Source organism: Takifugu rubripes, chromosome 14 (genome assembly GCF_901000725.2).
Source record: "Takifugu rubripes chromosome 14, fTakRub1.2, whole genome shotgun sequence".
NCBI lineage: Eukaryota > Metazoa > Chordata > Actinopteri > Tetraodontiformes > Tetraodontidae > Takifugu > Takifugu rubripes.
The window spans coordinates 8,324,165-8,346,353 of record NC_042298.1 but is presented as its reverse complement, the minus strand read 5'-3'; the positions used below and the strand labels follow the sequence as shown (position 1 = coordinate 8,346,353).

Sequence of the window (22,189 nt, the reverse complement as noted above, 5' to 3'; positions counted from 1 at the left end):
GGTCAAAAGAGGCGCAGAGTCCGATAAGATAGCAGGAGGTGGGGGGGAGGAGGAAAACACAGCCTGTACAGCCCCTCTGAAAATGAGTTGTGGTCTGGATCCTTGAAGATGGGGTCACATCTCTCGCCGCCATTTGCCTATAGCGGGGAGAACATTCACGGCCACGGCGCGGGTAAGTAAAGGGGGGAATTAAAGCAATGAAAAGGCAGAAGTCAGGCTTATCTGGGAACAAACAGCTCCTATTTCACACAAGAAAACCTGCGATAAAATACCGACACATCAGCAGGGACGATAAAAGCGAATCAGCGCGGATGTACGAAACGTTAAAATGCTGCGCTAATCTGCTTAGAAATGTTTGCTGACAGAGGAACAGAAAAAAAAGGGTTTTTTTCTGGCATTACTATAAATAAAAGGAACAAAAATGGCACTTGTGTTTTGAACGATGATAGGACTGTGGGTTATGTGGAGGTACAGATTTAGTCACGCGGTGAGATCACAATCGCCTAATGAACGACATCAAAACAATCAAAGAGATTAAAGACGGAGGCCTCTAATATGGATCCTACTGAAAATGGGCTGAAATCAATAAACATCAATGGCGAGTTTTCAGAGGGACACAGAGCTTAATTCTGTGCTTTTCAAGTCACTTTCTTGATCTTAATGAAAGAAGACGGCGGAGTTGTTTATAGATTTTAGAACGACAGAGACAACAATCCCTCCATCTATGATCAGAGGTGAATTTGCTGAGTGGATCCCAACTTAGACATACGCTGAAGCGGAGTTTCATAATCAGTTAAAACACAATCAGTGCTTATTTCTCATAAACTGTGACACTCGAATGTTTTCTCTTGGAATATTGAATCATTTATCCTGCTCCCTCTCTCTCTTTATGTAGTTTGGTTTACATCTGCCCTGGAGTATGTTCTGAGTTTTGGGCGCCCGCGTATCTCTGGAAACACGTACAGTATATTTGAGATGAAGCCCAACTGCAGATGCCGACGACGCGCTGCTGACGCTCCCGCCCCTATACACCTCGTTTCAAGTTTGCTTGAGGTCAAACGCAAGATTTGTGCCAATAACATGAAATGGCGAGCATTAAAATATAGCTGAGTCAATCTGCTGCTACAGTGCTATAGAATGTGGGAGGGAGCCTACACCCAATCCGCCTGTGATACATGTCAAACAGTATGTACTAAATGTACATGTGAAGGTGAATTTAATGGATGCATTAGTGGGCTACATGGAGGTTGGAAAAAAATGAGGATGGACAAATCAGACATTTAGAACAGGTCCAAAAGGGCATATTATATATAGTAAGTATTTTCCTATGCTCTATATATATATATATATATATATATATATATATATATATATATATATATATATTCAGTATATACATTACCTTTAAAAGTGACTCCTATCATCTGTCTTCCTGTTTAAAGGTGTGACTTTTCCCAGAGAACCGTCACACATCACCCTCCAGGAATAGCCTTTAGTTGGCCTTGATGACGAGCAGTTTTGAACTCACGGAGTTCTGGTTGCCACCCTGTTGACAGCAGAACTTTTGCCTAGCATATAGTTAAACATATGCGCTGGTTAGCGCCATTGCCAAATAGCAGGAAAGCTGCCTCCAGGTGATCCAGTCTTCCAAAATGGAGCAGTTAGTCTGATTGGAAGCTGGAAATTGCCGCCAGGTGTGTGAGTCAGTTGTGGGTGTATTTCTTCTTCTCACCCAGTGACTGCTGAAATAGGGTCCAGTACTTCTTCTCTTTGGACAATATCTGCATGGCGGGCCATAAAGTGAGATGTGAGATGGCGAATTTGACGTGTCTTGAGATGTGTATACATAACACCGAGCCACATATTAGCGCTGCCACGCCACACGTGATAAATGGCACTAATGTAAATGACTGTGCTGAGAAAGTGAATCGGTTGCACCTGTGAGCCCGCAGTTATTTGTTCTGTGATAGCTGTAGGCATAATAAATAATAGCTACCCTGCGTAAGGAGAGCCGATTTGTTTTGCCCTTGTGTTGCATTATCAGGCCGACCTGTCAAAGCTGAATCACAGGGAGGTTTATTGGATTCAAAGTCCCAGTTTTCCGCCTCCACCTGCTGTCTTTGACCAGCATTTCCTGTCTGGGAGCGACCACGCTTTCCTCTCCAGTGTCTCGTGCTCATAAAAACCATTGCTGTGATGGACAAGATGCAAATAAAATGTGACAATCTTTAATGTAATAAAAATCTTTTTCGTGGAGCCAACACATCAAAGTGGCCCATGAATTTGCGCCACTCTGCCAAAGCCTACATTAGAAGTTTTACCTCTGTCCTCAGGGTTGGTGAAAATGCACAAAACTGTAATTTATAACACTGAAGTCATTCACCCAGACATGTGTGAAGTAGACAAATTTCTAAGAGATGATTGAGAGTGAAGAGAATTATTATATCTTGTTAGCATCTTTTATCTTGTTAGCATGTGTTATACTATATGTTTTTGTTTTCTGTTACAGTTAGTTTAGAAGTTAGGGATAGAATATAATCTTTAGTAGAAATAAACATAAGCAAGTCAGTTGACCCTTCCTTGACATGAATGTTGTTTGGACGGTTGGGGCCAGGAGGAGACAGTCAGACGGAAAGTGGTAGACGCCCATCGTAAAATGTGACAGAATAGTTTACTGGTGTTGATAAGTTCCTCGGCAGGAAAATGACCTCAGACCTGGACATCTGGGAAGATAATGGAGAAGAAGGACCGCACCAACACCAAAGGAGGCTGGAAGAAGAAGATGGGGTCATCCAAGAAGAAGGACTGGATTGGACTGAATTAGCATCAATAATTTACATATGTTTTTCTATAAAAGACTGGGTCAAGGGATAGTTAGGTTGTCAGACTTCATGCCCTGACAATTGATTCTGTTGTTGCTAGGGTTATGAACTGGCCCAGAGCTCTGTATATTTGTATCTTGAATTGATTCTATTTGCTAAATACATTTTGAAATTGGCATTTGTTTATTTGAAGTCTTCATTTAAAGAACACGCGGATTGGCAGTGACACACGAGAGGTATTGCGATCCAACAAGAGTAAAGTTTTTCAGTCAGTGCACCAGAATGCTGAGCTTTTCTTTTGCATCTTAATTAATGTTAATCATATGCCCACAAGCTGTCAGGGATTGGTTGCTACGTAACTGGACGTCATTTTTCCTGGCGTTTTGACCTCCCTATCTACGATTCTTATTGGCAGATTGCAGGAATAAGGCAGAAAACCTCCGCCGTGTTGTTTTACCACACATTTCATCATGTGTCAAAATAAATAAAAACACCATATGGGGATGCTAAGAGGGTCACAACAAGGTCTCCATTTCAACTTCGCAACACCATTGGTGCTCAGTCAAGATAGCACATAAGCAAACAAAGGGAATAAAAGATTCCATTTCCCGTCCTCCATTGGATGGTCTCCAATGGAGATGACGTGGAATCTCTTTTTCCACTCGGACAGTGTCAAAGAACAAGGTTAGTGTCCTCAACTGGAACCAGAGGGCTCCAGTCAAAGAAACAAGAAGTATTCAGACAGCATTGTATGCACGCTGCTGCCCAGATCGCCCATGGCAACAACGGGAATATGAATACTTTAACGGCAGAAGGGCAGTAAGATTCTTTCCTCGGCGATGGAGGCTGCGGTGACATATCACAGGTAAGCTGCTTAACTCCACCTCTGGAAAGTTGGACTAGAGAGTGAGGGATAATTCAATAAAGTGCAGCTGTTGGAAAGATCAGGCCTTCTGGTGCTGCTCCCCACCCCCCAACGCAAAGCCGTGACACCGTCTGAAATCTACAATGACAAAACTGACAGCTGTTGACTGGGGACGTGGCATTGAGGAGAATCAGGTCCCGGCGCACATACTCATCCCAGCGCTCCCGTATCATCGCAGTGACAGGACTCGGGAGCCAAGGACTGACACGGGGACGGCGAGGGGTGGGGGGCACTAATGTATCATTCAGCAGAGCTAAGCACCCTGCCTCCACTGCAGTATGAAAACATAACTGTAATGAAAAAGCTATTGATCGCCGTTGCTTTCCCTTTAGACAAATTGCACTGTTTTCTCTGCCATCCAGTTGTTTGGACAGCGAGGATGAAACCCCCTGGAGACATCATCGTTGGTGTTCCATCACGATGGGCAGACCCTGTGTCAACTTTTGCTGAACACAGATCAAAAAAAAAAAAAAAGATTTAAACTGACAGATAAAAAAATATTAAACTCAAACACCTCCGCTGTAGCTAAAGACCAAAGCTAATCAGAATAACAAAGCTAACTGTAATCTGAAAGACATGATAAGATAATGAGCACAGTCTGAACTGTGCCGCGCCATTTCAAACCCTGTCTCGTCAGGTTCGTCCAGAATCTTGGAAAATCCACCCAAATCATTATGGGGGGGGATTGACGTTAGTGAGAGAAGCCATTTTTCCTTTGATCTAGCAGCAGCCCTGCACCAGTGTCCTTGAAGACGCAGCTGTGGGGGAGCTGCTACTGGCTGCACCCCCTGCGCGTTTGGCGCTTCGCTGAAATGCAAACATTCGGCTCGCTGAGGAAAAAAACGATTTAGGAAGAGACACGCACCGAATCCTGGTTACAGCAGCAGGATTCGACCCCTGCTTGGTCCACCCTCCGGGTCTCAGAAGCCCCCGGGAGCTCCAAGATGACAACATTCAGAAATTATCTCTGATATCACCGTTATCAGCAGGCATTAGGGAACTGACAGACAAATAAAAACTATTTGGAACTACTGCGGCATGGTCGGATGTGTGGTCCCAAAGGAGGCTTTTGCAGAGCCAACATGCATGAAGTGACAAGACAGACAGCGGGAGCAGATAACCATCGCAGCCCTGTGCAGTCCTCCCGCATTGCCAAATTAAAGATGGGGAGATAGCACAGATGCAATCTCTGCATGGGATCTCATCCCCGAGTGAAGCGGAGGAACTCGGAGGAAATAGATCAGGAAGCGCAGGGGTCAAGGGGTTTGTTTGATGAAGTCATAAGTGGCGCTGCTTTTTTTGGTGCCGCTCTCAGGTGGCTGAAACCCACATGAGCAGATCGTGGACTGTTTATTGCTGTAATGTGGCTCACCAGCACCCTGAGGCATTAAGAAAGTCTGGATCATGTGCTGTTGATGGCCATATGGAGGTTCAACATGTCCAAGTGTGAAAAAACAAAACTAATTAGAATAAAGAAACGTGACACCAGATGCACCAATAAACACTGAAGATATGACCAGCAATTATTGGTGCATATACTGTCCTTCTTCTGTACTAATTTTGCACCACCAACATGAGTGATAGCAACACTGAACATGCAACAGTTGCTGTTTAACAGCCCCCCCCCCCCCCCCCCCCCCCAAAAAAGGCAAAACTCTGCCAACTGGGGTGAAAACTTACAGCAGAAACCTCAAGTTCTACCGCTGTGCAACCAACTGTTCATGGTGAATAACAAAATCTGTGGGTGGCAACTGTGTGAACAACCCTGTTGCTATAAAAATACCATGAACACGACTTTGAACTGACTGAGGAGGAGCTTAAAACTTTTCCCTGTGCGGAGGCATTTAGATCTTTACATGAAGGAGCACTAAGGTGTGATGGAGAAATAGACACCCTTACACAACGCGCGCTGTGAAAAGAAACACAGAAAAACACAACACCAGCTTATATTTTCTCTGTTAAATGTCGTGACCGTGGACAAATAAAGCTGAAATTCATGTGTATTTATGCGAGCTGATGGGCGGAGCCTTCACAGAGATGAACTGTAGTGCTTCGTCTAAGTATGAAGTCTTGGTAATACCACCATCCAAATGCGAGGACGAATTGGCACTGGGCTTTGTTGGTAATAATGGATATTCCGGGTGGAATTAAGTAGGGTATTAGAGCTAAACCTGCAGAGGGAAACGCAGACACATGGGTTGGCATGCTGTGAACCAGGAAACAGCATGGGAGGGATAATGCTCTGCCTCTGATGCAAAAGAATAATAAAAAAATGACGCACAGGTCAAATTCTTGAGAGTTCTTCGCTTTTGTCATTTTTATCTAATTAATTAACTTAATTCAGACAGGACTATTTGCGTGTCCAGCCTGGAAAAGAGGCCGTTTCTCCACGCTGGGCGGGCTCGTTCCTGCAGCGCACGTGTTTTGACTCCGAGTGTCATGGAGACGGAGATTTAGTGTGACAACGCTGATGCCAAGTGTTGCACTCCTGCAAGGCTCTGCAGAAACATGGCATATTTGCTTTTGTACGCGGTCTCTGGGATCAATTTTGGAGAAACAGCCGTGGAGATAAAACAGGAGGAAATGACTTAAGCGGAACATTAGTTGACCTTGGAGGGAAACAATGCTTAAGTGAAGAGCTGAGGCTGAGTGCGATCTTGGGAGGTACATTTTTTCTTGTTGGTTTAAAGCAGTTTACCAGCCCAATCATGAGTAACAGCAATTAAATTCAACTAGTTCTAGATCCCAGCTATAATCATTGACAATGTTTACCAGTAGGTTTGGGAGAGAAGCAACGTGGAAGCCCAATTTTCTGACACTGTGACTGTCCCTGAACGTAGCTTCAGCCCATCTGTAAAACAGACAGGTCACATTTGCCTAACAACGGCTCTGCAACGTCAGGACTGTATCACATCGAGCCACTCGTCCTGCTGCTTTACTCATTTCACCCACGGGAAGACGAGAAGAAAGCATCATTAGACTGATTACTGGAAGGATACAGCGAATTTGCACAAAATCAAAATTAATGCAGAAGCCAGAGATTATCAGCAGAAATATTGAGCCATGCTAATTTCTATTCCACAGCCCAAGGAAAATTAGAGATGACTACTTTTGTTGTAATTCTGAACGAGGGCTTTGTTTTGCTAACATGCTCACCTTTCAAAATTTAACCTTGTGAATAAACCAACGCACCAAAGGGAAAGCATCAAGCATTAATGTTTGATGTCTTGCCCTTTTAGTTGCTCAATTTTGAGAGTTTTTCAAGCGCAGCTAATGTGCACGTGTATGTGTGTGTGAGGCTAAGCATGTGTCTTCAGCGCAATTCATATGACACTTTTCTCCTGCTCTGGTTGAAGAAACTGCCAGCTTAGCTTGGAGCACATCGCCCTATAATTGTTCCTTGGTTCATATCTGTCATGACACTTCTATAGGTCTACAACCGCTGTCACAATCCACAGCCTACAGCCCAAATGGGGTCGCTCTATTCCTCCCTCAGTATCTCACACGACCAGCCTTTGTTCCTTATAGCACAATCTGGAGATGCCATTAGTGGGAAGGAGACAGTGATGTTCAGTGACAGCCAACGACTCTTCTGGTCAGAACGCGCCCTAGAGTCATCAAAGTGTCACACGCGCCCCCGCCCTGACCGAGCGCAGGCTCGGCTCCCCAAGTTCACCTTTGTTCTAGCTAACAGAGAAGCGGCAAGCTAATTGTGTGACAGAGGTCGGGGTGGGCAGCACCCATGACAGTCCGTGTGCAGCGTGTCCGTGCACGCGCTGTACAGCAGCCCGGCCTTCTTGTCAAAACACGCAGCTGGAGAATCTGGAACAACAAAAAAAATTAGGCGGGAGTGGGAGGCTGGCATTTTGCTGTAAGTGGCAGTTTTTGTCTCGACGTTCGTGACTATTGTCATCACATTTAAGGCTGCGTTCAAAAAACATGCAGAAACTGTGCAAGCGGCTGGGATTGGATGATAACAGGGACGCTACACGGCCTGTTCAGAGCTGATAACTTAGACTCGTGTAAATCAAACACTTTCCATCCTTTAAAATCATTTGAGCAGTTGGGCATCATATGCTGAGAGGAGAGAAGAAGAATCCGGAGCAGAGAAGTATCATGCCTTCGTGTCCAAAAAGGAAATGCTGCAGATTTGTCAAAAATCTTTCATGTGCGATGATTTCGCTGCGACTCAGCACAATCATGTTTATGCTCCAAATTAAAGGCAACCACAGACTTGCCAACTCTTCCCATCCATCAAAGACGTTACAGCCATTTTCCTGCTTCAGTTTCGGCAGAATAAAGTAATAAAGGGGACACCAGCTTGTGGTCCATTTGTGGAGACAACAGCACAAATCCTTCTATAGACACTAAAAGGGTTGGTTGGCAGCTTCGGACTTGTGGGACCGCGGGCGATTTGCACCCGGCTGTGGAGGCTCTATACATCAGAGCTGGCTTAACGCAAAATGGCAGTGTGTTACAGAGGCACGGATAATACTCCAGATTGGTTTTGGTGATTTTTTTGCAGGAATAAAGATATTACTTGTGGAAATGTTAATAATTCACTATGGGAGGTGTGGCTTCATGTTTCCATCTGTAGAGAACAAAGGTACCGATAAAAAAGAAAAAACAAACGGAACCTTCATATTTCACAATTTTATCTTCATGAGTGGAGAGACACTCACTTCAGCAGACATCAGAGCAAGTCTAACAATTAAAACTCAGACTTGAAGACTTCTGCTGGGGGGATGGGGGGGTTGTACAAAGATTAAAGAGTGTGTAACAAATGATGCTCTTAAAAACTCTCACGTGGGGGAAACAAACATAATGCATCTAATTTAGCAGTGGCATTTTCAGCAACGATTCCCTCCCCATCCCAGACGATTATTTAATTGCCGCCTTTGTGAAAATGTCACAACGGAACCATTGGACGTGCATGCCGCAAAGCAAGAAATTAGAAAGCAAGCCAAACTGCTTTTGGCTTAGGAACGAGCCTCCCTTAAAACAATCTGTCCAAGTTCTAAATCAGGCAATTTACACACCAGAAATATCCTTTTAAGCTGCCAACTCTGGCCTGCAATATTTTGTGGTTTGGCACTTCCGTCACACATTAAGGGAGAGATAAAGGAACACAGTCTGTATTCCTGACAGGAGAAGAAATACGATTATTCACGCAGCAGAAGTCAAACAGCTGCGGCGATATCAGAGGTTAATCAACCGGGCTCGGGACATCAATTCTGCTGTTTTAAAGGTGGAGGAGTAAAGGAACCCCTCTACTGCAGGGAAGAACTTCTGGTGCGCTTCCATGACAACAGTCCAATTGACTGGCCAAACAGCAGAAACATGCAGTGGCAAACACAAAGGGTTCAAAAAGAGGAGCCAAATCCTCCTTCATGGTCAAACACGCCACCGAGACAGAGACACGGGCCTGGCTACAGCTAAAAACCAGAGTGGGCCTTGAGTTCATGAACAAGACAGAGTTTAACCCGGTCTGGATGGAGTTTCTGTCAGCTTCATCTGCTCCTGCCACTATATTTGTTTGCTCCTCTTCCATTTGTTAAGTCAGCTGTTGTCATGGAAGCGTACCAAGGTCCCCATCTCCCACTCAATGCCTGACGCCCAGTCCCGTTCTATTGTGTAATCTCCCATCTGGCACCTGATGAAGTGACAAGGTAAACAACAGTTTGCTCAACTACGGTGGTTTGCGTTCTTCCTCACTTGTGAAGCCCCACCACTCACCGCCCAAGTGCTCCAATTCATAATACGCAAACTTCCAAGTGCCCAGATGTGTGCTTGCTAGTTCATCAAGTATCTATCACACGTGAATTGTGTGGACTCGGGAATTCTAGATATCCCACAATGTCATGGCCAGTGAGAGCAGCAGCAATGGTGGAAAGTACTTTAGAAGTTCACAAGTATTGACTTACTATTGAGAAACTTCTTTAGAGCTGCTGTAGAAGGTGCACTTCAAAACATCCTGCAGATAAATCCAGCAACACAGTGGCTGTCTGACACCTGCACAACTATTAACAGGGATGGAAGATGGCATCTTAATGGGTTTATTGTCTGTCACACCCCACACACAGCCAGGGTTTAATAGAGAGGAAAAACTCCAGCCCTTCCATAGCAACCGGTTTTTGCAACTCGGGATATTTTCCTCTCAAACGATGACGAAGAGTCAGTGTTTGTGTGCGTGAAAGTATTTCTGGTGGTGGTGAGGCCCCGACTTGGGTAAATGAAGGCACATTTGGGCGGAGCCGGAATATTCTCAGGTTGACCGAAAACGGATTGAGCAAAATAACAAATATCCAGATGCTCCACTCCTCTTCCATTATTCATTCCATTCCCTCCTTTTTATTCATTGCACAGAACAGAAGAAAAGAGGTGAATTTGCCTTCATCTGCCCAACAAGAAGGTGCTTTTCTGATCCCTTACTTCCTTTTTATTACACTTTGGCTTAAGATGGAATGCTGGAATCTAAACGCTGCCATGTTTATTGTCATACAATTACTTTTACAACACTTGACAGGCACTTTTCTCGCAGCGCTGTTCAGTGCTACCATGTTAGTTGAAACACAGACAGACATCTGAAAACATCCTGGGCAGAATCTCTTGGCCGCTGTCATAACCAGAACCTTTTCTTCAGGCTAACGCTGTGGGTCTTCATACCTAGCGAGCGATTTTTCACGTCATGCCGCATACTCTGCGACTGATTTCCCAGCCGCAATTAGCAGAAATAATGGTGATGAATAATCCTCTGCAGTGTCATTGGCGCATGACTGATGGGATGTTCTGAATTGGGAAGAAAAATTTGCCACAGCGGTTCGGAAATAAAGGATGGATGAAGTCATTAGAACAGCTGTTAACAATACTGTGTGATCCGAGCTCTGTCAGAGGCCAGCGTCCATTCAATCACTGCTTGAAATTGGACTCCTGCTCGCTCTCATTAAATGACAGCCACATCACAGCAACAGACCCTCCTATCCTCGTTTCCTGGTCACCATATGCGCGCCTGCATGTTGGACAAATTAATTAAAATGGCCAAACTGAACGGAGCTTCTGCGTTTTCAACCCAAAGGACACAGCAGCAAAATTTCAATCAATATTCTCCAATCTGAACTCTGATATCTAATATATCCTCTATTCATGCAAAGTATCTCCTGATGATACCCAAGAAGTCTGGATTTGGCACAATCAGACAGGAAACTAAACCGTTTTGTCAAAGAATTGAGAGTGTAAACTGTCCAGGCAAAACCCGGACCTGCTGGCTCTGACGGCCAAGACCAGGGTTTTATCTTCATGTGTGACATTAATTCTTAACATCGTCACATCTGCTTACCTAAATAATACTCCAGATTTCCATACAGGCTAAAATATTATCACGATTGGATCCGGCTTCTCCCATGAACTTGAAAAAAACCTCATTTTGCTACATTTGGTGTTTATGAGATCCTGCATCAGTGGGAACGCACTGAAAACTGGGCATGAAACCAACTCACAGCTCAGTAATTAATATCAGCTTCTTCTTTTTTTTACCTACCTCTTAAATTTGAACACTCACTTCCCAGCTGGCTCCCATCAGCTGAATTAAAACTTCTCTCACATCTAATATGCGCAGTCAAGACAACAGGCAATAGTCTGAATTATTGTGCAATTATAGCTGTGATTTTGAATATACATACTTTTGAAAGAAGTGAAGTGTCTTTGGACACTAACCATTCCATCTTCGTTCACCTCTTTGATTGGACCTGTTTTAAAGATTGAGTAATTAACAAAAACACAATGAAAGCAGAGCGGCTCTGTCCTCTAAAAGTCGATTGATAGACAAGAAAACTGGAGGTGTGAAAGCACATTTTGATTAGAAAAGATTGCAAAATGAGTGGACATTTTCCAAGCACAGAGGCCATAATCAAGCGAGGAGCGTGTGTTGTACAAAACAGGGAGCGTCTCGCCTCAGTGGGAGCTAGATTTGTCATTGTTAATTCTATTAAAGCGAGGACCTGAATGTGTTTTCCGCGAGCTTGGTGTTTTTGATGGCCTTGCCAAGAAAATGTGCTGCTTAGTTTTACGGCACGAATCGGTAATGTTGAGCCCTCGTTTCACAGCGGGAAATGGTTTGTTTGGGAAAAACAATAACACGGGGACCTACTTAGATCGGAGAGGCTGTTTTCTTGTTGCTACACAGTCAGAGGAGCTGATAAATGCTTCATGTTTTCTGAAAATCGAGCCATGCGATGTTGATATCGAAGGAGGAGGAAGTTAGCAAAAAAAGAGCGAGAATCTGGTCTTTAAACTTCTTTTTATCATGTAAGCAGTAAGACTGGGACAAATTACGCCAGGAACACTGAAGAATAGATGCTAACACCAGCATATTCCAACCTTACATCCCATGCACGCTGCCTAGACTCATGTGTGTTCCCAGAGTTGCAGCACTGTTGACTCAGTTGAATTGCTTGCCTAAGGCCTCGGTGCCTGGACATACATGCAATTAGGAAAAAGGTCACTGTGCCTCCTGCCTTGTCAACAAAATCCCTTCAAGATGACAAATTCTGGCCCTGTCTGAGCCCAACCTGTCTCAGCTACCTTTACCAATCAAGAGCCAGCAGGGCAGATTCGGTAGCCCAGCCTAAGGTGAATTCTAATGACATCCTTTACCTGTTACACTGAAGGGGGTTGGCAAAACAACAAGCGTATAAAGGCGTCAATTCTAACCGATAACAATCCTTCAAATTTGAGAAGGGGTATTCTGAAAGCCAACACTGGAGGTGACTTCAAGTTACTGGAAAATATGGGATTAATTGATGTAAAGGTAAGAAGGAAGAATCCGATCAGTTATTGCCTTTTGTGCTATGATTCCAGACGTGGCTCACAAAACATTGCACCATTTCTGGGCTGTGCAGCAGTGAAAGTTCTCAATTTAACTTGATGCTGGATTCATAACGTGGTACAATTCAGAAGTTGGGATGATGGTGACCTCATAGATGCCGGATGTGGTAATCTATCAAGGAATTATATTTTCATTTATCTGGGCGCAGCAACGCTATCAACATTTTCCACAATGTGTTGGAGTTCCTGTTAACAAACACACTGATTAATATATGAGCCCATCTTACTTTGGGATTTATTTTTTTATATACAGTCTTTTCATTTATATGGAGCGTATACTTATCCACGCCGAACCCATCAAAAACACTCGACACAAATCGAAATTCCGAGTTAGGACGAGGTCAGACGTTGGAAATGCGCAGTTAGAATTGACAGCAGGCAACAGCGAATCGCAGAAATTAGCTTATTAACTGTGGAATTGATGTACATCTGCTATAGAATGACTGCGCCGACCTTGAGTGCGTACTTACACCGAGGCTGACTGCTATTGGCTGAAAGGAATAAACATCAATTTGTAGGATTTCTGCCATGTATGGATGGATGGATGCTAATGATTTTACGCAATGGCATTCTATCAGGCAAGTTTCCATTTTCTGTCAAATGACCTTCATGCGGTTTTCTTCAAAAACAACTTATTGTGCAGTCTTCTTGCAGTTGTGCTACATTATGGAATATAGTGGAAGTGGCTTTCACATAGGTCCCCAGCGGTCTTACTAAGGAACTATTAATCTGTGGCTCTCCATATTGCATTCAGATCCACTTTCCCCTGGCTATTGCCTGGTCTAATGTAAAGGCCAGAAGAGGACCCAGAGGACTGGACACTCTCTTATTATGAGCTGCACTAGGACACCTCTGGGTTTCTAAGCGCTCCCACCGACAGTGACTGATGGCCAATTAACCATTTGGAGGGGAGTATTGATCACCTGGAGAACAGGAAGGATCTGGAAGCATCTCCTAACTCACCACTATTGTACAAATTGAGCAGCAGGAAGGCACATCAGGTACAATAAAAACACGCATCACGCAAAAGAAAACCACTTCCACATCCGGGAGGAGGACGTTCTGGTGACAGTCAAAAGATTCCCGCTTAGCTAAAACTAAACAGTTCTGGAGTATTGAGATTAAATAAGTGAACGAAACAGCAAACTGGTTGCTGTCACCGTTCTTAACTTCCATTGGGTCAATTTCAACCCTCCCAGGTGAAAGAGAGAGAGGTGGAAACAGAACATCTGATCAGAGCGAGCGCTAGAAAAGGCTGAGTCCTCTGCTCAACAAGCTCATCCACACTTTTCATCGCTGGCCCTTGAACACATGACGCCGAGAGCAGCAACAGGAGCGCAGCAGCAATCACCAACCTGCTGACACCGTGTCAGCTCCGGGGCCTTCTCTAGATTTTAGTCCGGGGATGAGAGACGGGGATAATCTCAGCCTGCATTACAGGTGAAAGATGTTTGGATGGCCTAGATAGAACAGCGGATGGCAGCCATGTTGTAACGCGGCTCAGATCCCTCTCAAATAAGGTGAGCCTGCATCAGCCAGTTGGCACGGGGGGGTTAATTGGTCTAAAAAGTGCAGCGCCTGACAGAGACGCAGTGCCTCTGCGGGGGCCTCTGCGCAGGCTGCAGAAAATAACACCAAAGTCGCATCCTTACGCAAGGTTCATCCGCCACGCGGCCTTGACAACGCCCGTGTCCTTCCGCTCGCTCTTCAGGACTGCCGCTTCCAAATGATAAGCGTCCAGCCTTCTGAAAGATAAGGCGCCTGGTTATTCGTCACCAAACGGAGCGTGCTCGTCCATCGTTTAACGCTGACCTGCGCCGACGAGCGCTGTTTACCTTTTACTCATTTATGCTGAACTATTATCTCAGCCTCCATTAATCACAGTAACTCAGGGTGAAGGGATTACATTCAGCCCGACTTGGACGAGAGAAGCTTCGTTTGGTTTGTTTGTTTTATTTATTTTTTAGACAAATTAACACCAAGGAATGGGAATTTTAAAACCTACATTAATCAAGCTTTTTTCCCAGCCAATAAATCAGTCCAATGTGCTTTTTCATTTTGATGCTGCCCAATTTAAATTCCGTTAGCGGCAGGACGGTTGAAAGCATTTGTGTTTCTAAGAAAGACCAAAAGAAGGAACTGGATTTTGCTTTTCTTTTGGATTTTTCATTTGCCAAATCTAGTATGTTTTAGCATCCAAAAACATAAATTATTTTCTATATTTCTTCCCCATGGTGCACAGCAACTCCCATCATCAGTGGCAACTGAATTCATCTTCCAAGACTGGAGGGAAGGAAGTCTCTTTCTGCTACTAAACTACATTATTGCCCGTGGAAGGCTTCACCCATCCAAGTACATGCCGATCATTTCAGACAGAAATTAAGCAGTTTTAAATTTCTCTGACCAGAAGGCAATTCCCTCCAATAAAATATGCTAATTCAGCTTTTCACTTTTCTTATCACATCCTTAGTAAGTTAATGAAGGGAGACAAAAGTGGCCCAAAGAAAAGCAGCTAAGATGATTTACATTAGAAGGAGCAGCGATGTGGGGTGGTGGTGGTGGTGGGGGGGGGGGGGTGACGAAAACAAAAGCCCTTGTTAATTACTGCATTATGCAACAGATTTCTGCTTCTTGTCATTAAATGGCCATCTCCTTGCATCATCACGAGGTTTACACCCTGTGGAAACTCCTCGAAGGTGACTGTTCGCCTATGAAGGTGCCAGTTACCAAATCCCATGATCCCTCGCTGAACCAGACAACAATTGCCTGGCAACGCTCTTGTTTGGCATAACAGGGAAAAAGAAAGGAAAAAGAAAAGTGCTGAATTCTTTCTCTGTGCTTGAATGACTGAGCTTCTGACAGGCTGTTCATGAGGGTATAATGAGGGCCTGACAACATGTACCGTGCCAGTGCCAGAATATAAGTCATTTATTATTTTTAATACCTAAAAAACAGCAACAATCCTGAAGTTGGTTGTTTTCACCAAAATCGTATTATTTGTATTTGTACAGCAGTCTTAAGGAAGTGGAAATAGTCATCGTAAACATACAAAATTGCACTTATCTCTCTTATGTTCACATCAGACACGCACACTTCTTTGTTCCTGAGGCTAAAATAATCCCGCCGCTACGCTACCTCCCATCTGATCAGTCACATCACTCACAACACGGTGAAGGTAAAACTGCTCAACCAGCTCAAATTCAGATTGACAGGTCCACCTTTGTTACTCACTGAATTATGTTTCTCTGCAAAAAAAAAAGGAGAGGGATACAAGTCTTCTTTTGATAGAGGAGAACGCCGAGTCAGCGCCTTGACTCCCCGGAGAGGAGGGCTGCACTGATCTCTGAGGCTGTACCGGCCCTCCCGGAGTCAGAACTGGACTCCAAATTACCTTTTTGATCCATTTATGAGAGTCACTCTTCTATTAAAGTAGCCTTGGAGCGGCGGAGACGCTGGCGCTGTCCTCGTTGGTGATCCAGACTGACAGGACGAGGGCTCTACTTCCAAATACAGTAAAACACAGGGGAATAAAAGATGATTTTACCTACCGTGTGTTCCTGTATTCATCTACTTCATGAAACAGCTCATTGTCATTCAGGGTCAGACAAGGGCTGGGAGCCTATCCCAGCATGCATTGAGTGAAAGCCAGTGAAATACCCTGGACAGGGTGCTTGTCTATCACCGTGCGCACGAAGACAGAGTCAAACAGCAGTGCACCGTGGGGACTTTTACAGTCTTAAATCTGACATAATGACAGGAACGACATGCACTTCCTGCTGTGAGGCGACAGCACCTAGACCCACTGAGGCACCCATACATCAGCAACCCAAACCAAACACAGCAACGTGCTTGAAAAACGACTTGAAAATATCGCTGCTACTTACTGTAGTTAGCGCGGTACATGACGTCCCCGGAGCATGGCTGTTTATCTAATCCTAATATATTCATAATTACAAACTCATTAATGCAAAAGAAAAGCCCTCTTAATTCATCGTCTCCATGTCCTTAAGCAAGAGACACAATTACACCAACTTTAACATGTTTGCCTGGTGTCTGAAGCAGGGTTAACAGTTCGGAAACAAGCAAAAGGCAAATGATGTGTAAAATTCAGCCGCATCTCTGCAAGGCTGATAGTTGCTGTCAGACAGAATCATTTACAACACATTTACTTCAAAAAAATTGAAATAAAGAGCATTAAATTATGCTCATATTTGAATAGTTTAACTCCATGTTTGCGTCCACGGTGCCGCCGCATGTTCATGACATGATTTTTATTCATTCATGGTTTTTATTCATTTGGGTTTATGGGGGGCTTTTAGATTCAAGTCTGCACTATTTCCTCAAACTTTATTATATTAAAGGATGACAGAGTATGAACCCTGCTGTATCCTGCATCATATCCCATTAAGTTATTACAATAAAAACGACACATTATGGCCATTAAGGAAATTGATTGCATTGAACAAATCAGATTTCCCTGGCTTGGTTGTGCTCAATAGCACCCTGTAATCTTGATGGTCGTTGGACAGAGGTTCGATTGTTTGCCAAATTAAAATGTCACTCACACAACTATTACTGCTCACCGATGAATGATGTCTTTAAGATGTAACAAAACTACAATCTAGCTTCAGATTAAACAATAGCACAGGCGATTGGGTTTCTCTTTTTTTCGTTCCGCCCAAGAAACTTGTTTCCAGTCAGTCCATCATCAGCACGTATGAATCGCGGTGTCCCAGGAGCTTCATCATAAAATAATAATTAATCAGTGCGAGAAAAAAAAAGCTGTCGGTGTTCTGCAAATGCAGCAGGAATGTGTCCTGCTCGGAGAGAAATGTCGAGCTGAATGATGGAGTTGGCAGGCAGCAGGGCACGCCGCGGTCAGGCGGATGAACGGCCGCTCTGCCCAGAGAAATAACTCCAGAATTTAATAACAGAATGATCAACGAGCCGATAGTGCGCTCACGCTGGCACTCGCAAAGAGCCAATGACGCCTGTTTATGGGGGGGGTGAGATGAGATAAATGGCACTGAACGCAATGTTTTATTGTTGAGGGGCCCCGTTAAAGTGCAGCTTTGCGCTCTCTGCTTCCAAGCAGGTGCAGCCGCAACTTCCCGTCCTGTAACACACCCGTCGGAGGGTCCGTGTGCGCGCCACGGCAGCATCTGTCTCCGACTTTAACCTTGGTGGTCGACCTGAAAGGCTGACTGTTAAGTTGTCTTGCTGGCAAATCGCACGAACAGCGACCGTAGAACGGCGCGGCTGCGAGAAACGCCAGCAACTTGACACGTGTGCACGCGTCCTTGCGTGTTTTTATTCATTAATTTAATTTTTTTTTTTAATCTAAAACCCCTAACAAACACAGCTAATTCACGAACTCTAACCGGCTCAAATGTAACTCACCAGCGCGGGAGAAGCCAGCGAAGACGGTCCAGAGAACCAGGAGCGCAGCGCTGAACCCGCAGCGGGAAACGGGGCCCAGAAGTGCGGGCATCGTCCTCTTGGTTTGTTTTAAATCACTTAACTTTCAAAAGGCAGGGAGCGGAAAAGACACACTGACGCACGGGGCTTGTTTGGAGTGTCTTCTTTAGCACTTTTTTCTCACTGCGCCTTCGCTTCCTCAGCACATACCCTCTCGCCGTACCGCGGCCATCCGTATCCCGTCCGTGCGTCCTCGTCGCTCAGAACAACGCATCACAGGTGTGGTAGGCTCGGAAAACTACCTCCTCTCTCACGGATGCGGGGTTGGCTGGACTGTATTTATCCCCTCGGAAAAAAAATAAACCAAAACCTCTCACAAACTGTATCGCAGCGGTGCAGTTCACAGTTCACTTTGCAGCCGTCCCCGAACAAAGAATACCTGCTCCGCAGCGTGCAAACCGCGAGAGAAAGAACATCTGCTTGCACAGCAAAGCTGAAGGAGTGTTTGGAGTCGAGGAAGCTGTGGACACCGCGATGCGCGGAGCAGCAAAACCAGGAGCGGATCCTGCGTGCGGGCTGGGAACGGAGCGTCCTCACGCCTTCTCCTGTTCTACCCCCTCCTCTCCCTCACCAAGCAATTACATACCTTGAATAAACATAACTAGCCTCATATTGTCGGAGTGCGACAGAATGGGAATGATTTCATCCCGCACCCTTTGCAAGTGCGCTTTTCATATCTGCTGCCTCACATGAAAATGATGGATATGCCATTCAAGTCCTGTGTGATAGGAATCACGTCGGTGCTTTGCATACAGATTTACACAGATCGCATCTGCCCGTCATTGAGTTTCAGTTAAATGTGCCTCGGCATTGTGTCCGCGCTTCTGTGCGTCTGCTGCAGTGCATCACCGTGGACACACAGATGAAGGAGCATGAGGATTAGCGCTCCCATGAGAGAGGGCACTGTACACCTGTCAGCGAATACTCAGACCAGGCTGGCACTGATGTCGCAGCTAGCTTCTCCTCAGTTTCCGTGATTTTTGTCACGCATTTTAATCCCTCCCAGAGTCAAGAGGGGATTATTAATAGACTTCAGAGTTGTTGTTTTTATTCTTTGTTGGGCTGTTTCCCCATTCCCACCCAGTAGTCAGCAGAATAATAAGTGAAAGCACAGAACTGGACCATTGTTTTACCAGCTAATTATGGGGCTCATGTAGATGAATTATTCCTCAGATAGAGCTCAGCTATTATACAAACTCATTAAGCCTCCTCCCCATCTAGCATCCCCTTCCTAAAGGTCAAAGTCACGCTCGCAATGACAGCGCCAAGACATGGACGCGCGCACGCCTTTACGCACACAAGCTCGCAATCATGTGGTTTACGATCGCATCCTAATGGCCTCCGCTCATGTAAAGTGGCGAACAAAAGCAGACACTGCAGCTAAATGTGAGAGAATGACTCAGCCCTGGTCAGTGGGCTTGTAATGACCATTCTCATTCCGCTAATCTGCCCTGAGTGCTTTCAGCCAATGAGAAGCAGACCCATCCAGACATATGGTGTGTGAGTGTTTGTGTACATGTACATGTACAGTAAGCTGTTATCCTCTCATATAGATTTTGTTTAGCTTCAGCTGTTTCTAAATGAATTATTAGTTTTCTTAGTGCGGCGAGGCAAAGCAGGGCGCAGCCCCGTCTTCCGCAGCGTCCTGTGGGTACCACATCCTGCTCCCCTTCTGCTCCCTCAATCAGACTGCAGCGAACAATCACAGCTCTTTGGGGAGTTGACACATTCAGCTGTTCATCGATTTGTATGGTGTTGTAATTAATTTTCTCTCCGTCACTGGCTTGAGTCACAATATCCTGAGATCTGAAGCAACGCGCTCCCCCACAATCAATCACGAAACCAAGAGAGAGAACCGGGCCATTTCTCTGGTATCATCTTGAATTATTCACGGCGCCTCGGACCCAGAGAGACAGGCCGCAGTGACAGATAAGTATTAGGAAGACATGCGGCTAATTTGTGTGTTGCTCTTTGTTGCAGTGTTTGTGTTGGTAGGCCATTCTGAGCAATTACCCTCATGTCACGAGCAACCTATGAGGACAGCTGATTCACCAGGTCGATACCCATCGATCCAACAAAGGTGTCCGGCATGAAATTAATATTATTTATTGTTTTCAATCAACATCAGGTCCCGTGAGAAGGATGCAGCGCAGCCTGCGACTGTCTCGTCTCCAGTGGAGAGACGGAGGAGCTGTATCAGCTTCCATCGGGGCTACAGCCTTCCAGCCTTTTGTTTTGTTTAGATCAAATTAAACTGCAATGCTACTCCAGAGAGATATAATTGACCACAGTCTCAGATTAAATGACTGTAAAGATCTTAATAAGCCATCAGCGCATTGCATATTAAATTGCAAACCACTTATGAGGAAGCAGTCCGATGAGAATGAAATTGAGGTTCACATTTGCACGCCACAGCATTTTAGCCAATAATTAACATGCAAAATTCCAGTCTGACAATCAATACTGCATCAATTTAATTACATATTATTGATATGAGGTTGGCAAAATTAATTGAGAGCTTAAGAAACTGTAATTATGAGAGAGTAGGTATCTAGTATCTAGTAGCTTCTGCCTGAGTGGGTTCCCCAGTGGGTTCTATCTATCTATCTATCTATCTATCTATCTATCTATCTATCTATCTATCTATCTATCTATCTATCTATCTATCTATCTATCTATCTATCTATCTATCTAATATTTGTTACTGCCCCCTGGTGGTCACCCATGTCAAAGATAAGCCCCGCCTCTTCTGCTCTCATAATCTTAACTACGATTTAGGCCAAAATAAAACCTGAACTTCTCCTCCTGTCCCTTAGCTCGCATATTTGTCTGTTAGTCCTGTTATTTCAGTTTTGCGAGAGGTCCATGTCTACTGCTTGACCTGGGGGGGCACATAAGGTCACGGGTGGAAACTTGACATCAAAGTTCCACTTGTCAATCAGAACCATGCAGATAACATCAGCGGGGGAAGTCAGCTGTGCCCATAAACCGGATATTTTGGCTTCATTTTTGCACAATAGCAGGAAGTGGCGTGGGCCGTCCATCTTTGTTTCTTGTCAATGGTGTGTACAGTACCCATCATCTATCAGTTAACACTGCTGAAGTCATTGTTTCCACCATCATCACTGAAGTTATTTTCACAAAGAAGACGCCATCCACGGCTGCGTTTCGCTAAATGACATCACGTACTGGAAATGAAGTAGCCGCGGCGTTATCTCCCCACGCCGTCGAGTGAAACCGAGGGTGAGAGATTCAAAAAGCAGAGATAAAGAAAGTTAAGAGGAGGGTGGGTGGAGACGCCTGATGAAGGTCTCTCATTTCTGGCGCACAGACTGCTGATGAAGCTGAACTTCCAATATCTCAACACTTCAGCTCTGATGATTTTTCAATTTTACAGATATGGACTTAGAATGTGAGCTGATGAAAATGTAAAATGGAATAACCGCAAAATCCCATGAAATGGGGGCCTCCCTTTTATTACATCACTATAAATCAAACACAGAACAAAGTTCGAGAAGGATCCTGTGGGTTTGATTTGAGGGAACCGCAGGATTGTGGTTGCCATCTTGTAATCTGAAATAATCTATCAGGCAGATACTTGACACTCGCTGCGCAGGCAGAGTTCAAGTTTAGAGCTGCAAGGCTGGTTTCAAAGGGGAATTCCAACAATTTATTCATGGAATATGTTTCCATCCCAAACAGATGCCCCTAATCTGAAACATAGCGCAAGTGCTTGGTAATATGTGATGATTTCATTTTCTCCCAGTCTCACGGTTATAAATAAATTTGCATTCTGAGAGCAGAATGGACTAAATTACTGGTAATTCATCAAACTTGCTTAGTGGTGAGAAAAGTTCCACCCGGATAAGAAGCTGCCTCACACGCAGCAGAACCAGCTTCATTAATGACCGCCTGTCGCATCAAAGAGGGAAAAGTTGTGCAAAATATCCACAGGACATCCTGTTTAAGTGTTTATTGACATTTAAAAACTCAGAAAAGATTCTAAACCATGAGATGCCTTTTTTATATCTATAAGTGACACTAACTGAGATGTTAATGTTTGATGCACCTCGTCATGGGA

General features: G+C 44.6%; 1 protein-coding gene across 5 annotated transcripts in view; it reads right to left on the bottom strand.

Moving 5' to 3' along the window:
• unc5a (unc-5 netrin receptor A) overlaps positions 1-18,623 on the bottom strand; it is a 109,060-nt gene extending 90,437 nt beyond the window's left edge. For 3 of the 5 annotated variants that reach the window (XM_029846950.1, XM_011610752.2, XM_029846951.1), the window contains exon 1: positions 18,031-18,623. In XM_029846950.1, the coding sequence (XP_029702810.1) occupies positions 18,031-18,121 (91 nt within the window). In that variant the 5' untranslated portion in view covers positions 18,122-18,623. Of the gene's footprint in view, positions 1-1,402; positions 1,650-18,030 lie in introns of those variants that run through there. The other 2 variants (XM_029846952.1, XM_011610753.2) reach the window with 2 other exon arrangements.
• Between the last annotated feature and the right edge of the window lie 3,566 nt (positions 18,624-22,189).